General features: G+C 36.9%; 1 protein-coding gene across 5 annotated transcripts in view; it reads left to right on the forward strand.

The window, feature by feature from the left end:
• Window positions 1-17418, forward strand: part of LOC128242767 (inositol monophosphatase 1-like) — a 79779-nt gene that overhangs the window by 60384 nt on the left and 1977 nt on the right. For all 5 annotated transcript variants that reach the window (XM_052960076.1, XM_052960074.1, XM_052960075.1 and 2 more), the window contains exons 6-7: window positions 1121-1229; window positions 8850-8955. In XM_052960076.1, coding sequence (XP_052816036.1) covers window positions 1121-1229; window positions 8850-8955 — 215 coding nt within the window. The remainder of the gene's footprint in view (window positions 1-1120; window positions 1230-8849; window positions 8956-17418) is intronic.

The following is a 17418-nucleotide window of genomic DNA, read 5'->3' on the forward strand; positions in this document are numbered from 1 at the left end:
TTAAACATACATAAACAGTATGTAATAGTTAACATATTATATTTATTGATCAATTGTCGTTTTAAACGGTCGCTAGACTTGTCAAATAAAATAAAAATGTTTAAAGATATAGTTTAGAGAGAAATATATGAAAACATCGTATGAACAGCGAATTTATGGGGTGGGCGAATAATTGGTACAGTAGGGTGCTTATTTTAGCGAAATTATAGGGGTACTTTGCACGTGGGAATATTCGGAATTCCTAGCTATTTTTAAAAACAAATTACACAGTTTTTGTCGGAAGGGCCGACCTATCTGAGTGTAAAGTTTTATCATAATAGCTATCTTGTGTCAAAAGTAACATAGGAAAAACCTCCATTTCCGGCCGAAAAGGGGTCGCTAACCAGCACCCTATAGTCCAAAATAACAATAGGCATAACGTTGACACACTGTGATAAGTATAATCCAAATATTTTACTCAAACAAATACAATAGTTCGATTGCTGCTGAAAAAAATCATTTGAAACATAAAAGTTATTTCACAAAATATTACATGACATGAACTCTTTAACCGCGTATGATTTATTTCTTAATAGCTTTCATTCATAAAATAAGTTCTTTGCCGGGGTTTGCCGGGTCAGTCTTGAATGCCGGGATATGTGTGACGTCACACGGGGTGCAAACATGTGGTGTAGCTTACTATTGGATGTAGGGTAAAATGACTTCGTATGTAAATGCCATACTTTCATTATTTTTCATTATTTTGTTCAATAAAACTCACCAAATTGCAACGGTACAACTATACTAAGAGTAACACGCAATGTTTGTCATAAAAAAGGCAATAACGCGTTAAATACACATAAGCAGGTACTTCACGCCCCACATTCACGTAAGTAGTTCTGTTGCTACGCAGGTGGTGTGTATTAATATATTCATGTTCAATATGTCGTGTCAGGCGACTAGTCGCGTTTCTGAAATACCGCTCTCTAAAGACTGTCGGCTTGCAGCCGACAGTCTAAAAACTTTTACTCAGGTGAGTGATTTAGGGTCACTATAGCCCTCTTGTTTTGCAGATGAAGATAAATTTTCAGTAAGCATTTCATGAGACTTTTGTAATATTATCTTTTGATTATGTTTTCAGCCAGTATTGGGTGTAGTGAATGCCCCTATCCTTGGAGAGATGTACACGGCCGTAAAGGGTCAGGGCGCCTTCTGTAACGGCACAAAAATATCTGTGTCCACTATCAGTGGTATGTCAAGGATCTTTTTTATCCCCTGCCAAAAAGCGAAGGAGATATAGTAATGGTGTGTGTGTGTGCGTGCGTGTCTGTGAGTCCGGGCAATCTTTAGAAGTGCACAGCATAGGAACCATAACTCTTTGTGCAATATTTCTTTAGGTAGTGTTAATTTTTATGCCCCCTTACTTATGGGGGGGATATAGATTTACCCTATCTGTGCAAACTTGTGTCATACGAAACTCCAAACTATTTTACCTGGAGTCTTGAAACCTTGGTTGAATGTTTTTTAAGGGATGAAGTTTTGCACCTGGGCTTTCATCTACTTTTGCACTTAGTAAAACCAGAGTTATGGCCCTTGAATAAACAATAATGGGCATTTCTTGACTTGTGTCTTTCGAACTTCCAAAACTATTACCTAGAGTCATGAAACGTTAGGGGAATGTTAATGTGGTGATGAAGATGTGCACCTGGGCTTTCTTTTCTTGCTGCACTTAGTAAAACCAGAGTTATGGCCCTTGAATTTGCATAGATTTAAGTCGCTCAAAACTCCAAAACTATTTTACCCAGAGTAAAAAAACTTGTTAACGCCCTTAGTTGAGCAAAAATTGGCATTTCTGGACCAACGGTATTTCACCTTGAGTCAAGAAAGTTGACTTACATGGCGGAATGATATGTTGGTGCTAAAGTTGTTGACCCTGCCAAGGCTTCTAAAATTTTGGAACCTCAATTAGCCCGGACCCGGCGACAATCGGTCTGGACCCGGCGACAACCCCCCCCCCCCCTCCCCGAAAAAAGAGAAACCTGGCATAAACTGTAGGACTGTGTTCAAAAGTTTGATTAATTAAGTAGAAATGTCACACATTTTCGCGACATCTTTTCTGTCAATATTTTTCCATGATGTCGCAATTCCTAAGGGCCTAGAGCCGCATAGCCGATTCAGATAGTCATTGATACAAGCTTAATTCAAATGAGATTCTCATCGAGTTCTGCGGCGTTTCTAATAAGAACGACTGCGATCGTAAATAACTGTTGCTGTCGGGAAGCGGTCAGACGACAAAAAGTGAAATAGTATTAGGATTTATTTGCTTAATGCATCTACAGTGGGTCAACATTCAACTGATACTCTTGAATAATAATATATTTATAATCGGGGCTTCAAGTTATAAGTGTGATATAGACAACGATTTTTTCATTACTGCCAATTTAAATGACATAAGCGGTGCACTCAGCTTCCAGACTATGTTGTTAAAGCGACAGTCCGCAAAAGTAACCGTATTTCAAAAGTTCCACATTGTTTCAGACCGACTGAGCCGCAATTATTTTTTAAAAAATCGCTTTAATAACTTAGATTTAACAAATTGAAAATTGCCGAAAGTTGCTATTTTTAGACGGCAAAAGAGAAAGTAGGTCTATGGTTTTTCCGACTACTCTTGGGGGCGATACTATTTCCCGGTCCCGGTCTCCTCCGGTCTCTGTTTTATAGTAGCTATCGGGCGTGATCAAATAGGTGTTAATGACCGCGGGGGGTAATAGGATTACAAAAGATTTCAGTTGATTAAAACATTAGATATTTGATGATAATTATGTCACTATTTATTTCAAATTTTATATCAATAAAACATAAAATAAATTTAGGCAAAGATAAAAACATGAAATATGCACATGTACTGAAATTAATGTCATGAATAACAAACACATTGAGTGTGTGTTTTTTTCATATTAAATTCAGTTATAAGTATACTATTGATAATAGTAATACAAAAAATAACAATGCTTGACTACATGTAAATCAAATTTGTAAGTTATCTCAGTACTTCAGGAATTCTATTATCCTTCTTTTGTTTAACTATTGATTTTGTTGCAGCAGATGCGCTTCCACGACCAGTTGCCTTATGTATTTCTGCCAACTGATCGTCTAATTTTAATTTTTATGCCGACGCATTTCATGTGGAATCTTAAACGATAGAGTACCAGTAGATAAAGCTGTTATTATATGCAGCTTGCGTGGAAATCGTGGCTATCGTGAGGAAACGTGTTGGAGCGTGTCAGAGCGTATCAGAACGTGAACGACAATCGGGGATACCGTAGGAGAGCGTGACGCAACGTGGAGCAATAAATGGTAGAAAAGTGTATATCGTAACAGATCGTGGTAGATCGTAGCAGAGCGTGGAGCTATCGTGAGACGTCGCAGCGAAGCGGGATGAAAAAATGTGTCCACGCTGGTCCCGATCTGTTGCGATTGTACTCCACGTTCTGTTACGCTTCGTTACGTTCCGTTACGTTTTGTTACGAAGGCCACGCTATGTCACGATTAGAAAATGAATCGGGGCAATCGTGGTGAAATTTAAGTTTGATTTAAAATCTGTCCCGATGCCCAAGATGTCCCCGATTCAACCACGTTCCGTTACGCTCCCCCACGATCACCCCGATTCGACTCCACGCTCTGTTACGTTCGCCACGATGCTCTGGAATCGGGGACATCGTGGTAATCGTGGCCTAATATAAACCTAGCATTTGCGAATAGCACAAAATTATAAACGAAAAATGGAGACATAATGTGTTGATTACTTCAGAATGGCGCAACTTCAAAGAAACACTCTTCATCTAGTAGCTTTGATGTCTAAGCACACGCATAATTACTATAATAGGATGTTATAACATTGCAACTTTTAGCTCCAGAAAATGTGTTTGTGTACTTTTTCTCCATTCATTGATTTACTTGTTTACATGCGATGAACATTGTATAATGTTTTACGCAATAAACATATCGTATCGTATCGATATGAGTCGGATATGCAAACATGGAATTTTTCAATTGTAATCATTTATGCTTAAAAAAATTTATGTCGGGGGGGGGGGGGGGGTAAACATAAAAGGAAGAACAATAACATAACATAACATAATTTAAAAGGTGCAATTCTAAGTTACTTCATACTCTAGCCGTCCTCAATCTTTTATGCAAAAAACATGAGCATTTGTACTGCATCGCATCTTTCTCTACACCTTTAACACGAATTGCATAAATAGTGTATACCTATAACAAATTGCATAAATTAAGACATAATGTTTATATATTTTATACCATTTTGTTACATATAAAAACAAATAAGATTGTCAAAATCGTGTTATAAACATCAGCAACACAATCCGTTGCCTGGGGCCATAAGTTATGAACCGGGAATTATGAGACCGGATGAGACCGGATTTTACGAGGTCGCCCTGCGCATGCGCAAGAACTTTGGAATCCCACTGTTTTTTCTATTTATATAACCGTTAACTCTCGGGGGCCGATAGTTAAGAAGCGATATTGAAAATGACACGAAAAACTCATTTCTAGGTCGATTTGAACCAATTTTTTCTTGGATTCGTCAGTCAGGAATGCTTATCAACACATAGATGAATTTTATTTTTTTTTCATGGCTAATTTGCCCGATTTGCGGACTGTCGCTTTAATCAAGCGTGTCGCTGTTGATATCCTATATATGGCTAGGTTCGGATTAACAATGATACATGCAATTTAAAAGAACAGAACAATTTATAAATTTAACAGTTTTGTAATCAACAAACGGATATATCATGTAATGATCGACGACGACATAGCATATTCATATTGCCATGTGAAAATATGGACCGATTTTAACACTTAATCAGGATAGCTGCAAGCACACAATTTAACACATAGTTGTTTAATTGTGTCTTCTGCGACCTACCAATACACGTGATTGGACCGATTGCAAGCGTCTGCTAATTAACACATAGGCTATAGAGTGATCAGTGTAGCGGAGAAAGCAGCTGGTCGCATTAGTCACATGGTAACTAAGACACTTTTATGACCTATTTGGGGTAGTTTTGAACGTGTGAATGACCCATGAATATTTGTGTATTACAATTTCTGCAACTTTTACTAGCCTAGTCGTTTTGGACCGAAATTATAAAAAAATGAGAAAATTTTGGACTGATTTTTTTTACACTTTTTGAAACTGAAATCGGTCTGGCTTGGTTAAAATCGGTCCACACCGGCAAATTGCCGGTTTTTAGAAGCCTTGTTCCCTGCTGCACTTAGTGACACCAGAGTTATGGGCCGCTAAATAGCAAAAATTGGCCTTTCCGGACATGAGTGCTTAAACTACCAAGACTATAATTATGACCAAGAGTCATAAAAACTTAGGGAAACATTGTTCAGGTGGTGAAGGTGTGCACCTGAGGTTTGGTTACCCACTGCATATAATATATCAGAGGTTATGGCCCTTGAATAAGTAAAAATTGGCATTCTTGTACTTATGTTACTCAAAACTTCAAACTACATCACCAAGAGTCATCTGACCTTTGGGAAATGTGCTTCTGGCAATGAAGTTGTGCATCTTGGGTTTTGTTTCCCACTGCACATAGTACAAACAGTGTTTTGGCCCTTGAATTAGCAAAACTTGGTATTTTTATACCCCCGACAAACGAAGTTTAAAGGGGGTATATTGGAGTCACCCTGTGGTCGGTCGGTCGGTCCGTTGCAATTTCCTTGTCCGGAGCATAACTTAAAAACTACTGGATGGAATTGGATTAAACTTCATACAATGATAGAGCATAATGAGAGGAAGTGCAGTGTACAATAACCATAACTCTATTCTTGCTTATTACTGATTTATTGCTCTTTGTTACTTTTTTTTGTCCGGAGTATAACTTGAAAAGTACTGGATGGAATTCATTGAAACTTCATACAATAGTAAAGCACAATGAGAGGAAGTGCAGTGTTCAAGAACCATAACTCTACTTCAGCTTATTACTGAGTTATTGCTCTTTATTTGTTTTTTTTTGCTGTCATTTTTTTTCCAGACATTAACTTGCAAACTACTAGATGGGATTTATTAAAACTTCATACAATGGTAAAGCACAATGAGAGGAAGTGCAGTGCACAAGAACCATAACTCTATTTCAGCTTATTACAGAGTTACTGCTCTTAGTTACTTTTTTCTTGTCCGGAGCATAACTTGAAAACTATTTGATGGAATTTAATAAAACTTCATACAGTGATAGATCGTAATGAGAGGGAGTACAGTGTACAGGAACCACAATTCAATTTCAGCCGATTCCAGAGTTAGTGCCCTTTGTTACTATTTCTTGTCCGGAGCATAACTTGAAAACTATTGAATGGAATTTAATAAAACTTCATACAGTGCTAGATCATACTGAGAGGAAGTGCAGTGTACAGGAACCGCATTTCTATTTCAGCTAATTACAGTGTTATTTGCCCTTTGTTACTCTTTTATTGTCCGGAGCATAACTTGAAAACAATTGGATGGAATTTAATCAATCTTCATACAGTGATAGATCATAATGAGAGGGAGTGCAGTGTACAGGAACCGCAATTCTATTTCAGCTAATTACAGAGTTACTGCCGTTTGTTACTTTTTCTTGTCCGGAGCATAACTTGAAAACTATTGAATGGAATTTAATGAAACTTCATACAGTGATATATCATAATGAGAGGGAGTGCAGTGTACAGGAACCGATATTCTATTTCAGCTAATTACAGAGTTACTGCCCTTTGTTACTTTTTTTGTCCGGAGCATAACTTGAAAACTATTGGATGGAATTTAATAAAACTTCATACAGTGCTAGATCATACTGAGAGGGAGTGCAGTGTACAGGAACCGCATTTCTATTTCAGCTAATTACAGTGTTATTTGCCCTTTGTTACTTTTTTATTGTCCGCAGCATAACTTGAAAACAATTGGATGGAATTTAATCAATCTTCATACAGTGATAGATCATAATGAGAGGGAGTGCAGTGTACAGGAACCGCAATTCTATTTCAGCTAATTACAGAGTTACTGCCGTTTGTTACTTTTTCTGGTCCGGAGCATAACTTGAAAACTATTGGATGGAATTTAATGAAACTTCATACAGTGATATATCATAATGAGAGGGAGTGCAGTGTACAGGAACCGCAATTCTATTTCAGCTAATTACAGAGTTACTGCCCTTTGTTACTTTTTTTTGTCCGGAGCATAACTTGAAAACTATTGGATGGAATTTAATGAAACTTCATACAGTGATAGATCACAATGAGAGGGAGTGCAGTGTACAGGAACAGCAATTATATTTCAGCTAATTGCAGAGTTACTGCCCTTTGGTACTTTTTTCTTGTCCGGAGCAAAACTTGAAAAGTATTGGATGGAATTTAATAAAACTTCATACAGTGCTAGATCATACTGAGAGGGAGTGCAGTGTACAGGAACCGCATTTCTATTTCAGCTAATTACAGAGTTACTGCCGTTTGTTACTTTTTCTTGTCCGGAGCATATCTTAAAAACTATTGGATGGAATTTTATGAAACTTCATACAGTGATAGATCATAATGAGAGGGAGTGCAGTGTACAGGAACAGCAATTCTATTTCAGCTAATTGCAGAGTTACTGCCCTTTGGTACTTTTTTTTGTCTGGAGCATAACTTGAAAAGTATTGGATGGAATTTAATGAAACTTCATACAGTGATAGATCATAATGAGAGGGAGTGCAGTGTACAGGAACCGCAATTCTATTTCAGCTTATTACAGAGTTACTGCCCTTTGTTACTTTTTCTTGTCGGGAGCATAACTTGAAAACTATTGGATGGAATTTAATGAATCTTCATACAGTAATAGATCATAATCGTCCGTCTTGTGGCGTCAACAATTGGTTATAATCTCCTCCTTAACGCCTTTGACAATTTTTATGAAACTTCATACGAATGATCCTTGGTTGGTGTCTTTAAAATTGTTCAAAGAAATGAATTCCATGCAGAACTCTGGTTGCCATGGCAACCTAAAGGAAAAGCGTCAACAATTGGTTATAAGCATCATTTTCTCCTAAAGCACTTGGACAATTTTAATGAAACTTCATTGGAATGATCCTTGGTTGATGCTTTTTCAAAATTGTTGTTCAAAAAAATGAATACCATGCAGAATTCTGGTTTCCATGGCAACCTAAAGGAAAAGCGTCTAAAATTGTCTAAGCCGTTTAGGAGAAGACGATGATTATAACTAAATGTTATGAAACTTCATATGAATTATCCTTGGTTGGTGGTTTTTCAAAATTGTTCAAAGAAATGAATTCCATGCAGAACTAGTAGAAGTAGATGTTCAGCCAAACTTTAAGGTCACTTAGTCTCCAGTCTTTAAGTACAGATTTCAAGTCCATCATTGATTATTTCTCAGCTACGACAACACAGTTGGGGAGAGTAGCGCTTTTTCAAAAAAAGCATTCTCTAGTTTTTATACTTTTATTGCTTTCCTCCATAAATCTATGTTTTTGAGGTTTTGATTTATACAGCAATGCCCAACGGTAAACTCAATTTAAAACTGTGCTATGCTGAAAGCTTAAAAAGAAAATTTCATGCCTTATTTCCCCAATAATTATTAAAGTCCTTATTTATATATAGTAAGACCATTAACTTTTGCTGATGCCTTCTCACCAACATAGGACATTCAATGAGCATACATCACTCCAAGTATTGCTTCTAATTACAAGAAGGTGGTGTAGTGTGATTATTTATCACATCCAGAAAGCAACTGTTTTTTCATTGCTTGTGATAAAATCAGACAGAAATTATGTAAGCAATACATGTTATTTTATCATAACTATTATAACTGTTTACAGAGCTGAATCGCAGTGTGGTCATACTTGAAGGGGGAACATCTAGAGTGCCCGAGATTCTGAAAACTAAAGTTGGCAACATCAAGGCTGTTATAGAAAACTGCCATGGGTACTGTGCTATCACTTATACATTTATAACTCAACTATAGTTTTGTAATATTATTGTTTTGGACAAATTTCTTCTTATTATACCCCTGCATCACATAGTGAAGTGGAAGCTATATAGGAATTACATGCCTCCTCACGTCCTTCCTGGTTTTGTTCGGTCCACTATAGCATGAAGATGTGTTGTACAAAGTATCTTCAAGTTCAAGGTCACAGTAACCCCCTGAACTTTGTATGTTTTGCTATTTAAGACTTACTGTTGAGACTTACTGATGATAGCTAGTGTCCAGTACATAACTATTTCATACAAAACTTATATATATATATATATATATATATATATATATATATATATATATATATATATATATATATATATATATGAATGATTGATTTATTTCATGTCCTGCATAGATATAATGCCAATTAAATAGGATTTTTCAAGAGAACATTACATTACTCCTTGAACACAGAGGAATTGGTGACAGAATTCTCATTGTCACTGTTTACAAATATCCATTAACACCAGTACCTAGATTTCCCTGCCAGCTTGATCAACTCCTAAGGAACCTAAAAATCCTCATTGGTGATTTCAACATTATGTTGCTGCAAAGTATACCTTCAGTACAAAACTTCAGCATGTCACCAGGTACTATGCTTCCATACAGTATGTAAAAAATAACACACAGATCAGGAAAATTTCTGGACCATTTCAATAGATATGTGTCATCAATTGCCATTATCTCCTACAATTTAGTACATAACATGTGCAGCTTCAGTTCTCAAACAAATCTCAGAAAATCCAAATATTGTAAATGTACTAACCAGTGAAAATTGTGATGCAACCAACAAGATGGCACATTGTTTCTTACAACTAACAAGATGGCATATGGTTTCTCACAACTCACGAGATGGCACATGGTTTCTAGCAACTAACAAGATGGCACATGGTTTCTCACAACTTACAAGATGGCACATGTTTCATAGCAACTACAAGATGGCACATGGTTTCTCACAACTAACAAATGGCACATGGTTTCTCACAACTTACAAGATGGCACATGGTTTTTCACAGCTAACAAATGGCACATGTTTCCTAGCAACTAACAAGATGGCATATTGTTTCTCACAACTTACTAGATGGCACATGGTTTATCACAACTGACAAGATGGCACATTGTTTCCCACAACTTACAGGATGGCACATGCTTCCTAGCAACTAACAAGATTGCATATTGTTTCTCACAACTTACAAGATAACACATGCTTTCTAGCAACTTACAAGATGGCACAGGGTTTCTCACAACTCACGAGATGACACATGGTTTCTCACAATTTACAAATGGCACATGTTTCATAGCAACTACAAGATGGCACATGCTTTCTAGCAACTTACACGATGGCACATGATTTCTAGCAACTTACAAGATGGCACATGGTTTCTCACAAGTAACAAATGGCACATGGTTTCTCACAACTAAAAACAGCACATGTTTCATAGCATCTACAGGATGGCACATGCTTTCTAGCATCTAACAAGATGACACATGGTTTCTCACAACTTACAAGATGGCATATGGATTCTCACAACTTACAAGAAGGCACATGGTTTCTAGCAATTAACAAGATGACACATGGTTTCTCACAACTAACAAGATAACACATGCTTTCTAGCAACTTACAAGAAGGCACATGGTTTCTAGCAACTTACAAGATGGCACATGGTTTCTAGCAATTAACAAGATGACACATGGTTTCTCACAACTAACAAATGGCACATGCTTCCTAGCAACTTACAACATGTGCAGCTTCAGTTCTCAACAAATTTCAGAAAATCCAAATATTGTAAATGTACTAACCAGTGAAAATTGTGATGCAACCAACAAGATGGCACATTGTTTCTTACAACTAACAAGATGGCATATGGTTTCTCACAACTCACGAGATGGCACATGGTTTCTAGCAACTAACAAGATGGCACATGGTTTCTCACAACTTACAAGATGGCACATGTTTCATAGCAACTACAAGATGGCACATGGTTTCTCACAACTAACAAATGGCACATGGTTTCTCACAACTTACAAGATGGCACATGGTTTTTCACAGCTAACAAATGGCACATGTTTCATAGCAACTACAAGATGGCACATGGTTTCTCACAACTAAAATATGGCACATGTTTCCTAGCAACTAACAAGATGACATTTGCTTCCTAGCAACTAACAAGATGGCACATGCTTACTAGCATCTAACAAGATGGCACATGGTTTTTCACAATTTACAAGATGGTAGATGGTTTCTCAAAACTAACAAATGGCACATGTTTCATAGCAACTACAAGATGGCACATGGTTTCTCACAACTAAAATATGGCACATGTTTCCTAGCAACTAACAAGATGACATATGCTTCCTAGCAACTAACAAGATGGCACATGCTTACTAGCATCTAACAAGATGGCACATGGTTTCTCACAATTTACAAGATGGTACATGGTTTCTCAAAACTAACAAATGGCACATGTTTCCTAGCAACTAACAAGAAGGCACATGGTTTCTAGCAACTTACAATATGACACATGGTTTCTCACAACTTACAAGATGGCACATGGTTTCTAGCAATTAACAAGATGGCATATGCTTTCTAGCAACTAACAATATGGCACAGGGTTTCTCACAACTCACGAGATGACATATGGTTTCTCACAATTTACAAATGGCACATGTTTCATAGCAACTACAAGATGGCACATGCTTTCTAGCAACTTACAAGATGGCACATAGTTTCTCACAACTTACAAGGTGTCACATGATTTCTCACAATTTACAAGTTGGCACATGGTTTCTCACAACTAACAAATGGCACATGTTTCATAGCAACTACAAGATGGCACATGGTTTCTAGCAACTTACAATATGACACATGGTTTCTCACAACTTACAAGATGGCACATGGTTTCTAGCAATTAACAAGATGGCATATGCTTTCTAGCAACTAACAAGATGGCACAGGGTTTCTCACAACTCACGAGATGACATATGGTTTCTCACAATTTACAAATGGCACATGTTTCATAGCAACTACAAGATGGCACATGCTTTCTAGCAACTTACAAGATGGCACATAGTTTCTCACAACTTACAAGGTGTCACATGATTTCTCACAATTTACAAGTTGGCACATGGTTTCTCACAACTAACAAATGGCACATGTTTCATAGCAACTACAAGATGGCACATGCTTTCTAGCAACTTACAAGATGGCACATGGTTTCTCACAACTAACAAATGGCACATGGTTTCTAGCAACTAACAAGATGACACATGGTTTCTCACAACTAACAAGATAACACATGCTTTCTAGCAACTTACAAGATGGCATATTGTTTCTCACAACTTACAAGATGGCACATGGTTTCTAGCAATTAACAAGATGACACATGGTTTCTCACAACTAAAAATAGCACATGTTTCATAGCAACTACAAGATGGCACATGCTTTCTAGCATCTAACAAGATGACACATGGTTTCTCACAACTTACAAGATGGCACATGGTTTCTCACAACTAACAAATGGCACATGTTTCATAGCAACTACAAGATGGCACATGGTTTCTCACAACTAACAAATGGCACATGCTTTCTAGCAACTTACAAGATGGCACATGTTTCCTAGCAACTACAAGATGGCACATGCTTTCTAGCAACTTACAAGATGGTTTCTCACAATTTACAAGATGGCCCATGGTTTCTCACAACTAACAAGATGGCACATGGCTGTTGCACTTTACAAGATGGTGTATGGTTTCTCACAACTTAAAAGGTGTCACATGATTTCTCACAATTTACAAGATGGCACATGGTTTCTCACAACTAACAAATGGCATATGTTTCATAGCAACTACAAGATGGCACATGTTTCCTAGCACTACAAGATGGCACATGCTTTCTAGCAACTTTCAAAATGGCACATGGTTTCTCACAACTTACAAGATGGCACATGGTTTCTCACAACTGACAAAATGGCACATGCTATCTAGCATCTAACAAGATGGCACATGCTTTCTAGCAACTTAGAAGATAGCACATAGTTTCACACAATTTACAAGATGGCATATGGATTCTCACAACTTACAAGATGGCACATGCTTTCTAGCAACTTACAAGATGGCAGATGCTTTCTAGTATCTAAAAAGATGGCACCTGGTTTCTTACAACTTACAAGATGGCACATGCTTTCTCACAACTGCTAACATGGCACATGCTTTCTTGCATCTAACAAGATGGCACATGCTTTCTAGCAACTAAGAAGATAGCACATAGTTTCACACAATTTACAAGATGGCATATGGATTCTCACAACTTACAAGATGGCACATGCTTTCTAGCAACTTACAAGATGGCAGATGCTTTCTAGTATCTAAAAAGATGGCACCTGGTTTCTTACAACTTACAAGATGGCACATGCTTTCTAGAAACTTACAAGATGGCACATAGTTTCTCAACAACTAGTTTATATATTGCATTGAGACTTTATACACTTGTTCTCAACCATCCAACATACTTACATAACCAAGTAATATAACTCATTTTTGCATATAATGCAAGTTATGGCCCTTTATTATGATTAGAAATCCTAGTTAAGTTTTTGCTATAAACCACATTTAAGTCAATGTCTCTAAGCAAATACATCATATGTTGCATTGAAACTTTAGATATGTGTTCCCAACTTTCCAACCTTCATAATCAATCAATTAGAAAACACTTGCATATAATCCAAATTATGGTCTTTATTATTTGAAAATTCTAGTTTTACATATTTACATGTATGCACACATGGGTTTGAATTACGGACATTTCGGACCAGACATAACGGACCAGATTTGGGGACATAACGGACCAGATTTGGGGACATAACGGACCAGATTTGGGGACATTACGGACCATCTTGAGAAACTTAACAGACCATGATTTATAATGTTATTAACATTTTTAGCTCACCAGAGCACAAAGTGCCAGTCTTTGTCTGGCGTCCGTCCGTCCGTCCGTCAACAATTGCTTAAAAAACTTCTCCTCTGAAACTACCTGGCCAAAATCAATGAAACTTCACAAGAAGCTTACTTGGGTGACCATCTACAAAAAATACAACAAGGGGTTACGATTGATCAACAACAACAGCTACAAAATGGCCTACTTCCTGTTTTGCTTTAAAAAACATCTCTGAAACTACCAATCCGAATTCAATTAAACTTTACAGGAAGCTTTCTTGGGTGACCCTCTACAAAAAATACAACAAGGGGTCACGATTGATTAACAAAAACAACAACAGCAACAACAACAAAATGGCTGACTTCCTGTTTTGATTTAAAAAAACATCTCTGAAACTACCGCTCCAAATTTAATGAAACTTTACAGGAAGCTTCCTTGAGTGACCCTCTACAAAAATACAACAAGGGGTCATGGTTGATCAACAACAACAACAACAAAATGGCCAAAATGTTAAAATCGGATAGTTATGTAAAGTTTACTCTTGAAGCAAGGGCAGCAAGTCTTGCTATATGGTCTCCCTCTTTTTTGAGATTCCACTACTTTCTATTTTTAGTAACAAGGGAATAGATTTTAAGTTTTATTAAGTCTTCAAAATAGTCACTTCTAAGGTAATTATTGTTCTTTTTTTAGGTTCATAGATTCAAATAATTATTATACACTTTATTCTTCAGAAGAAATCTCATTTTTACTTAATGATAAATTTAATAATTGAACTTCATGTAGATTATTGTAAACTTCATGTACATTATTCTAAGCTACAATCTTATTGGATGGTGCACTGTTTGTTGTTTGTGTATCTATACTATAAGTTCTTTCAGTGTGCAAGCAATTTAACATAGTTTTGTCAGTGTGCGTGCAATTGAACGAAGTTCTGTCAGTGTTCAGACAATTGAACAAAGTCCTGTAAGTGTGCAGGCAACTGAAAAAAGTGCTGTCAGTGTGCAGTTTATTATCAAGTCCTGTCAGTGTGCAGGCAACTGAACAAAGTCCTCTCAGTGTGCAGGTATGAGAATCAAATTCCAACAGTTTGCAGGCAACTGAACAAAATCCTGTCAGTGTGCAATCAATCACCAAGTCCTGTCAGTGTGCAGGCAACTGTGACAAGTCCTGTCAGTGTGCAGGCAACTGTAACAAGTCCTGTCAGTGATTATCCAGGCAACTTGTTTGACCAGTATGTTTTTCAATATTCTTTGAGAACAAATCAAGCTTTATTGATTACAAAGGTTAAACTCTTTTACTCGGGTGAGTGATTTTGGGCCATTATCTTGTTATGCGATGGTAATGTGTACGTAGTATGTGCATCCGTGCGTTCGTGCGTCTAAACAATTGCTTGTGAACACGATACAGTTTTCAGTTTTGATTGTATTTCAATGAAACTTGTACAGTATCTAGATATCCATTAGAGCTTGGTTCCTTTCGAAAACCAGCGAGATTCGCCCATGCATGCCTACATTATGTGCCTTGATAGTATGAAAAAAATGCTATTGTGTATACAATTGGTTGTGAACACGATACAGTCTTCAGTTTTGATTGTATCTCGATGAAACTTGTACAGTATTTAGATATCCATTAGAGCTCGGTTCCTTTCGAAAACCAGCAAGATCCGCCCATGAATGCCTAGATTATGGGCCATGAAAGTTTTAAAGAAATGCTTTCTATTTTTAGCCAGGTCTGCATGAGCGAATTCTATTTTTAGCCAAGTTTACATGTACATGTAAATTCAAGTCTAGAGTTAAGGGAGACAATTTGCAAGTCTAGGATTTTGAGAGACAATTTGATTTTTGCTTCTGCAGTTGATTTTGTGAATTACTCTGCCTTGTTCTTGTTGAAAGCCCAAAGGCCATTTTTTAGCTTTAAGTTCTGTAGTTTGCGCACTCATCTTAACAAAAATGGTTGTGAATGTTTAAGTTATGCACCTGGTGTCATTACTGGCCACACCCAGGGTTCACAGGTTTGGTAAACATAAATCTGGAAAGGTTTGAAAATCTTTTTGTGTGTTCGTGCATCCATCTCAGCACAATTGATTGTGAATGTTTGTTCAAATTGATCAATGTTGTCCTAGGATGCCCTTGACTTTGACCTTTTGACCAACTTTTTTTAACTTTTAAAACTACAGAAATTTTTACTATGAGTACAGTTTTGAAAACTTTTTTTTGTCAGATGACTTTAACTTGGCACATATTAAAATAGTTCATGCAACTAATCTGTTTACAATACTTTCTGAGCTCAGATGTTGAACGTGCTACGTTTTCAGGTAACCCAAACACAAAACATAAACTAAATGTCTGTTGCCTTTTACCCATACATACATGCTCTGGATTGATATGACCACAAAAGCCATGCCAGTAGAGCATAGGCCCTTTTGGGCCTCTTGTTTTAATTTATTCACCCCATCGTCTTCATTTTTTAATATATTCTTGTGTAACGTTTCTTCCCTAGCTAGCTCGGACATGCTACCTTAAATTAATCTATAGACCTATTCTCGGACTGCATTGTCCCAAACATCAAGTACGAAATTAGTATTATATACACGTGATTAACAATGATTGCTTACAAAACCAAATGATTGGAAATAATTGTTAAGGTTCAAGAATCAATGTTTAATCATCCCAAAACCAAGAACAGAACGCACAAACAAAAACAATTCAACACCTATGCTTTATACAGAACCAGCAAACAAAACGCTTATAAACCATCATAATTTATCAGCGAAACCTGCAGTCCTAAGTGTATTGCTTTTACGGGGAATCAAACCATTGACCCTGTTCAGTCTGTATCGCAATGATCCACGCTTACTAAGAAGCCAAAAAGAAACCCCATGGATGTCCGAACCTAGAAAGTAGAAGCTGTAGCGCAATGCTTCACTTTAATTCTCCTAGCCTCCAATAGTTCAGAACCCGCCCTCAACAGTACAAAAAGATACTTTATGGCTTCCCTATTTATTAACGTGATGTTTTCCCATCGGCGTTGAGACACGAACTAACTATTTCTATGCCTTTCGCTTCTTATATACCCTTACATCACGTGACCAGAATGGAATGGTCCATTCTTAACAAACTCTACGGGTGAAACCATTATATATAACTAACGTTACAGAGTAGGGAGTAGGTCAAGTTTATCAAACTTTTAAGAATACAACTTATTCGTATTAATTGATCATTTACTAGCTAAATTTAGACATATAATACTAAAACCATAACATTAGTATTAAATACACGAAATCATTCTAAAGAAGTAATAGCGATAAAGCGAAAATCAAATACTTTATAAATTTCACTAAAACAGAAATGTTTATTGTCCGGGCGCCAGACTACATGATTCCAGGAATATTACACGTGTATATGAGTGCTCATTTTGCTATGACACCTGCCAATTTTCTTCCAACTAACTGTGACAAATTCCCGTAAAATTCAAA

Source organism: Mya arenaria, chromosome 8, assembly GCF_026914265.1.
Source record: "Mya arenaria isolate MELC-2E11 chromosome 8, ASM2691426v1".
Classification (NCBI taxonomy): Eukaryota; Metazoa; Mollusca; class Bivalvia; order Myida; family Myidae; genus Mya; species Mya arenaria.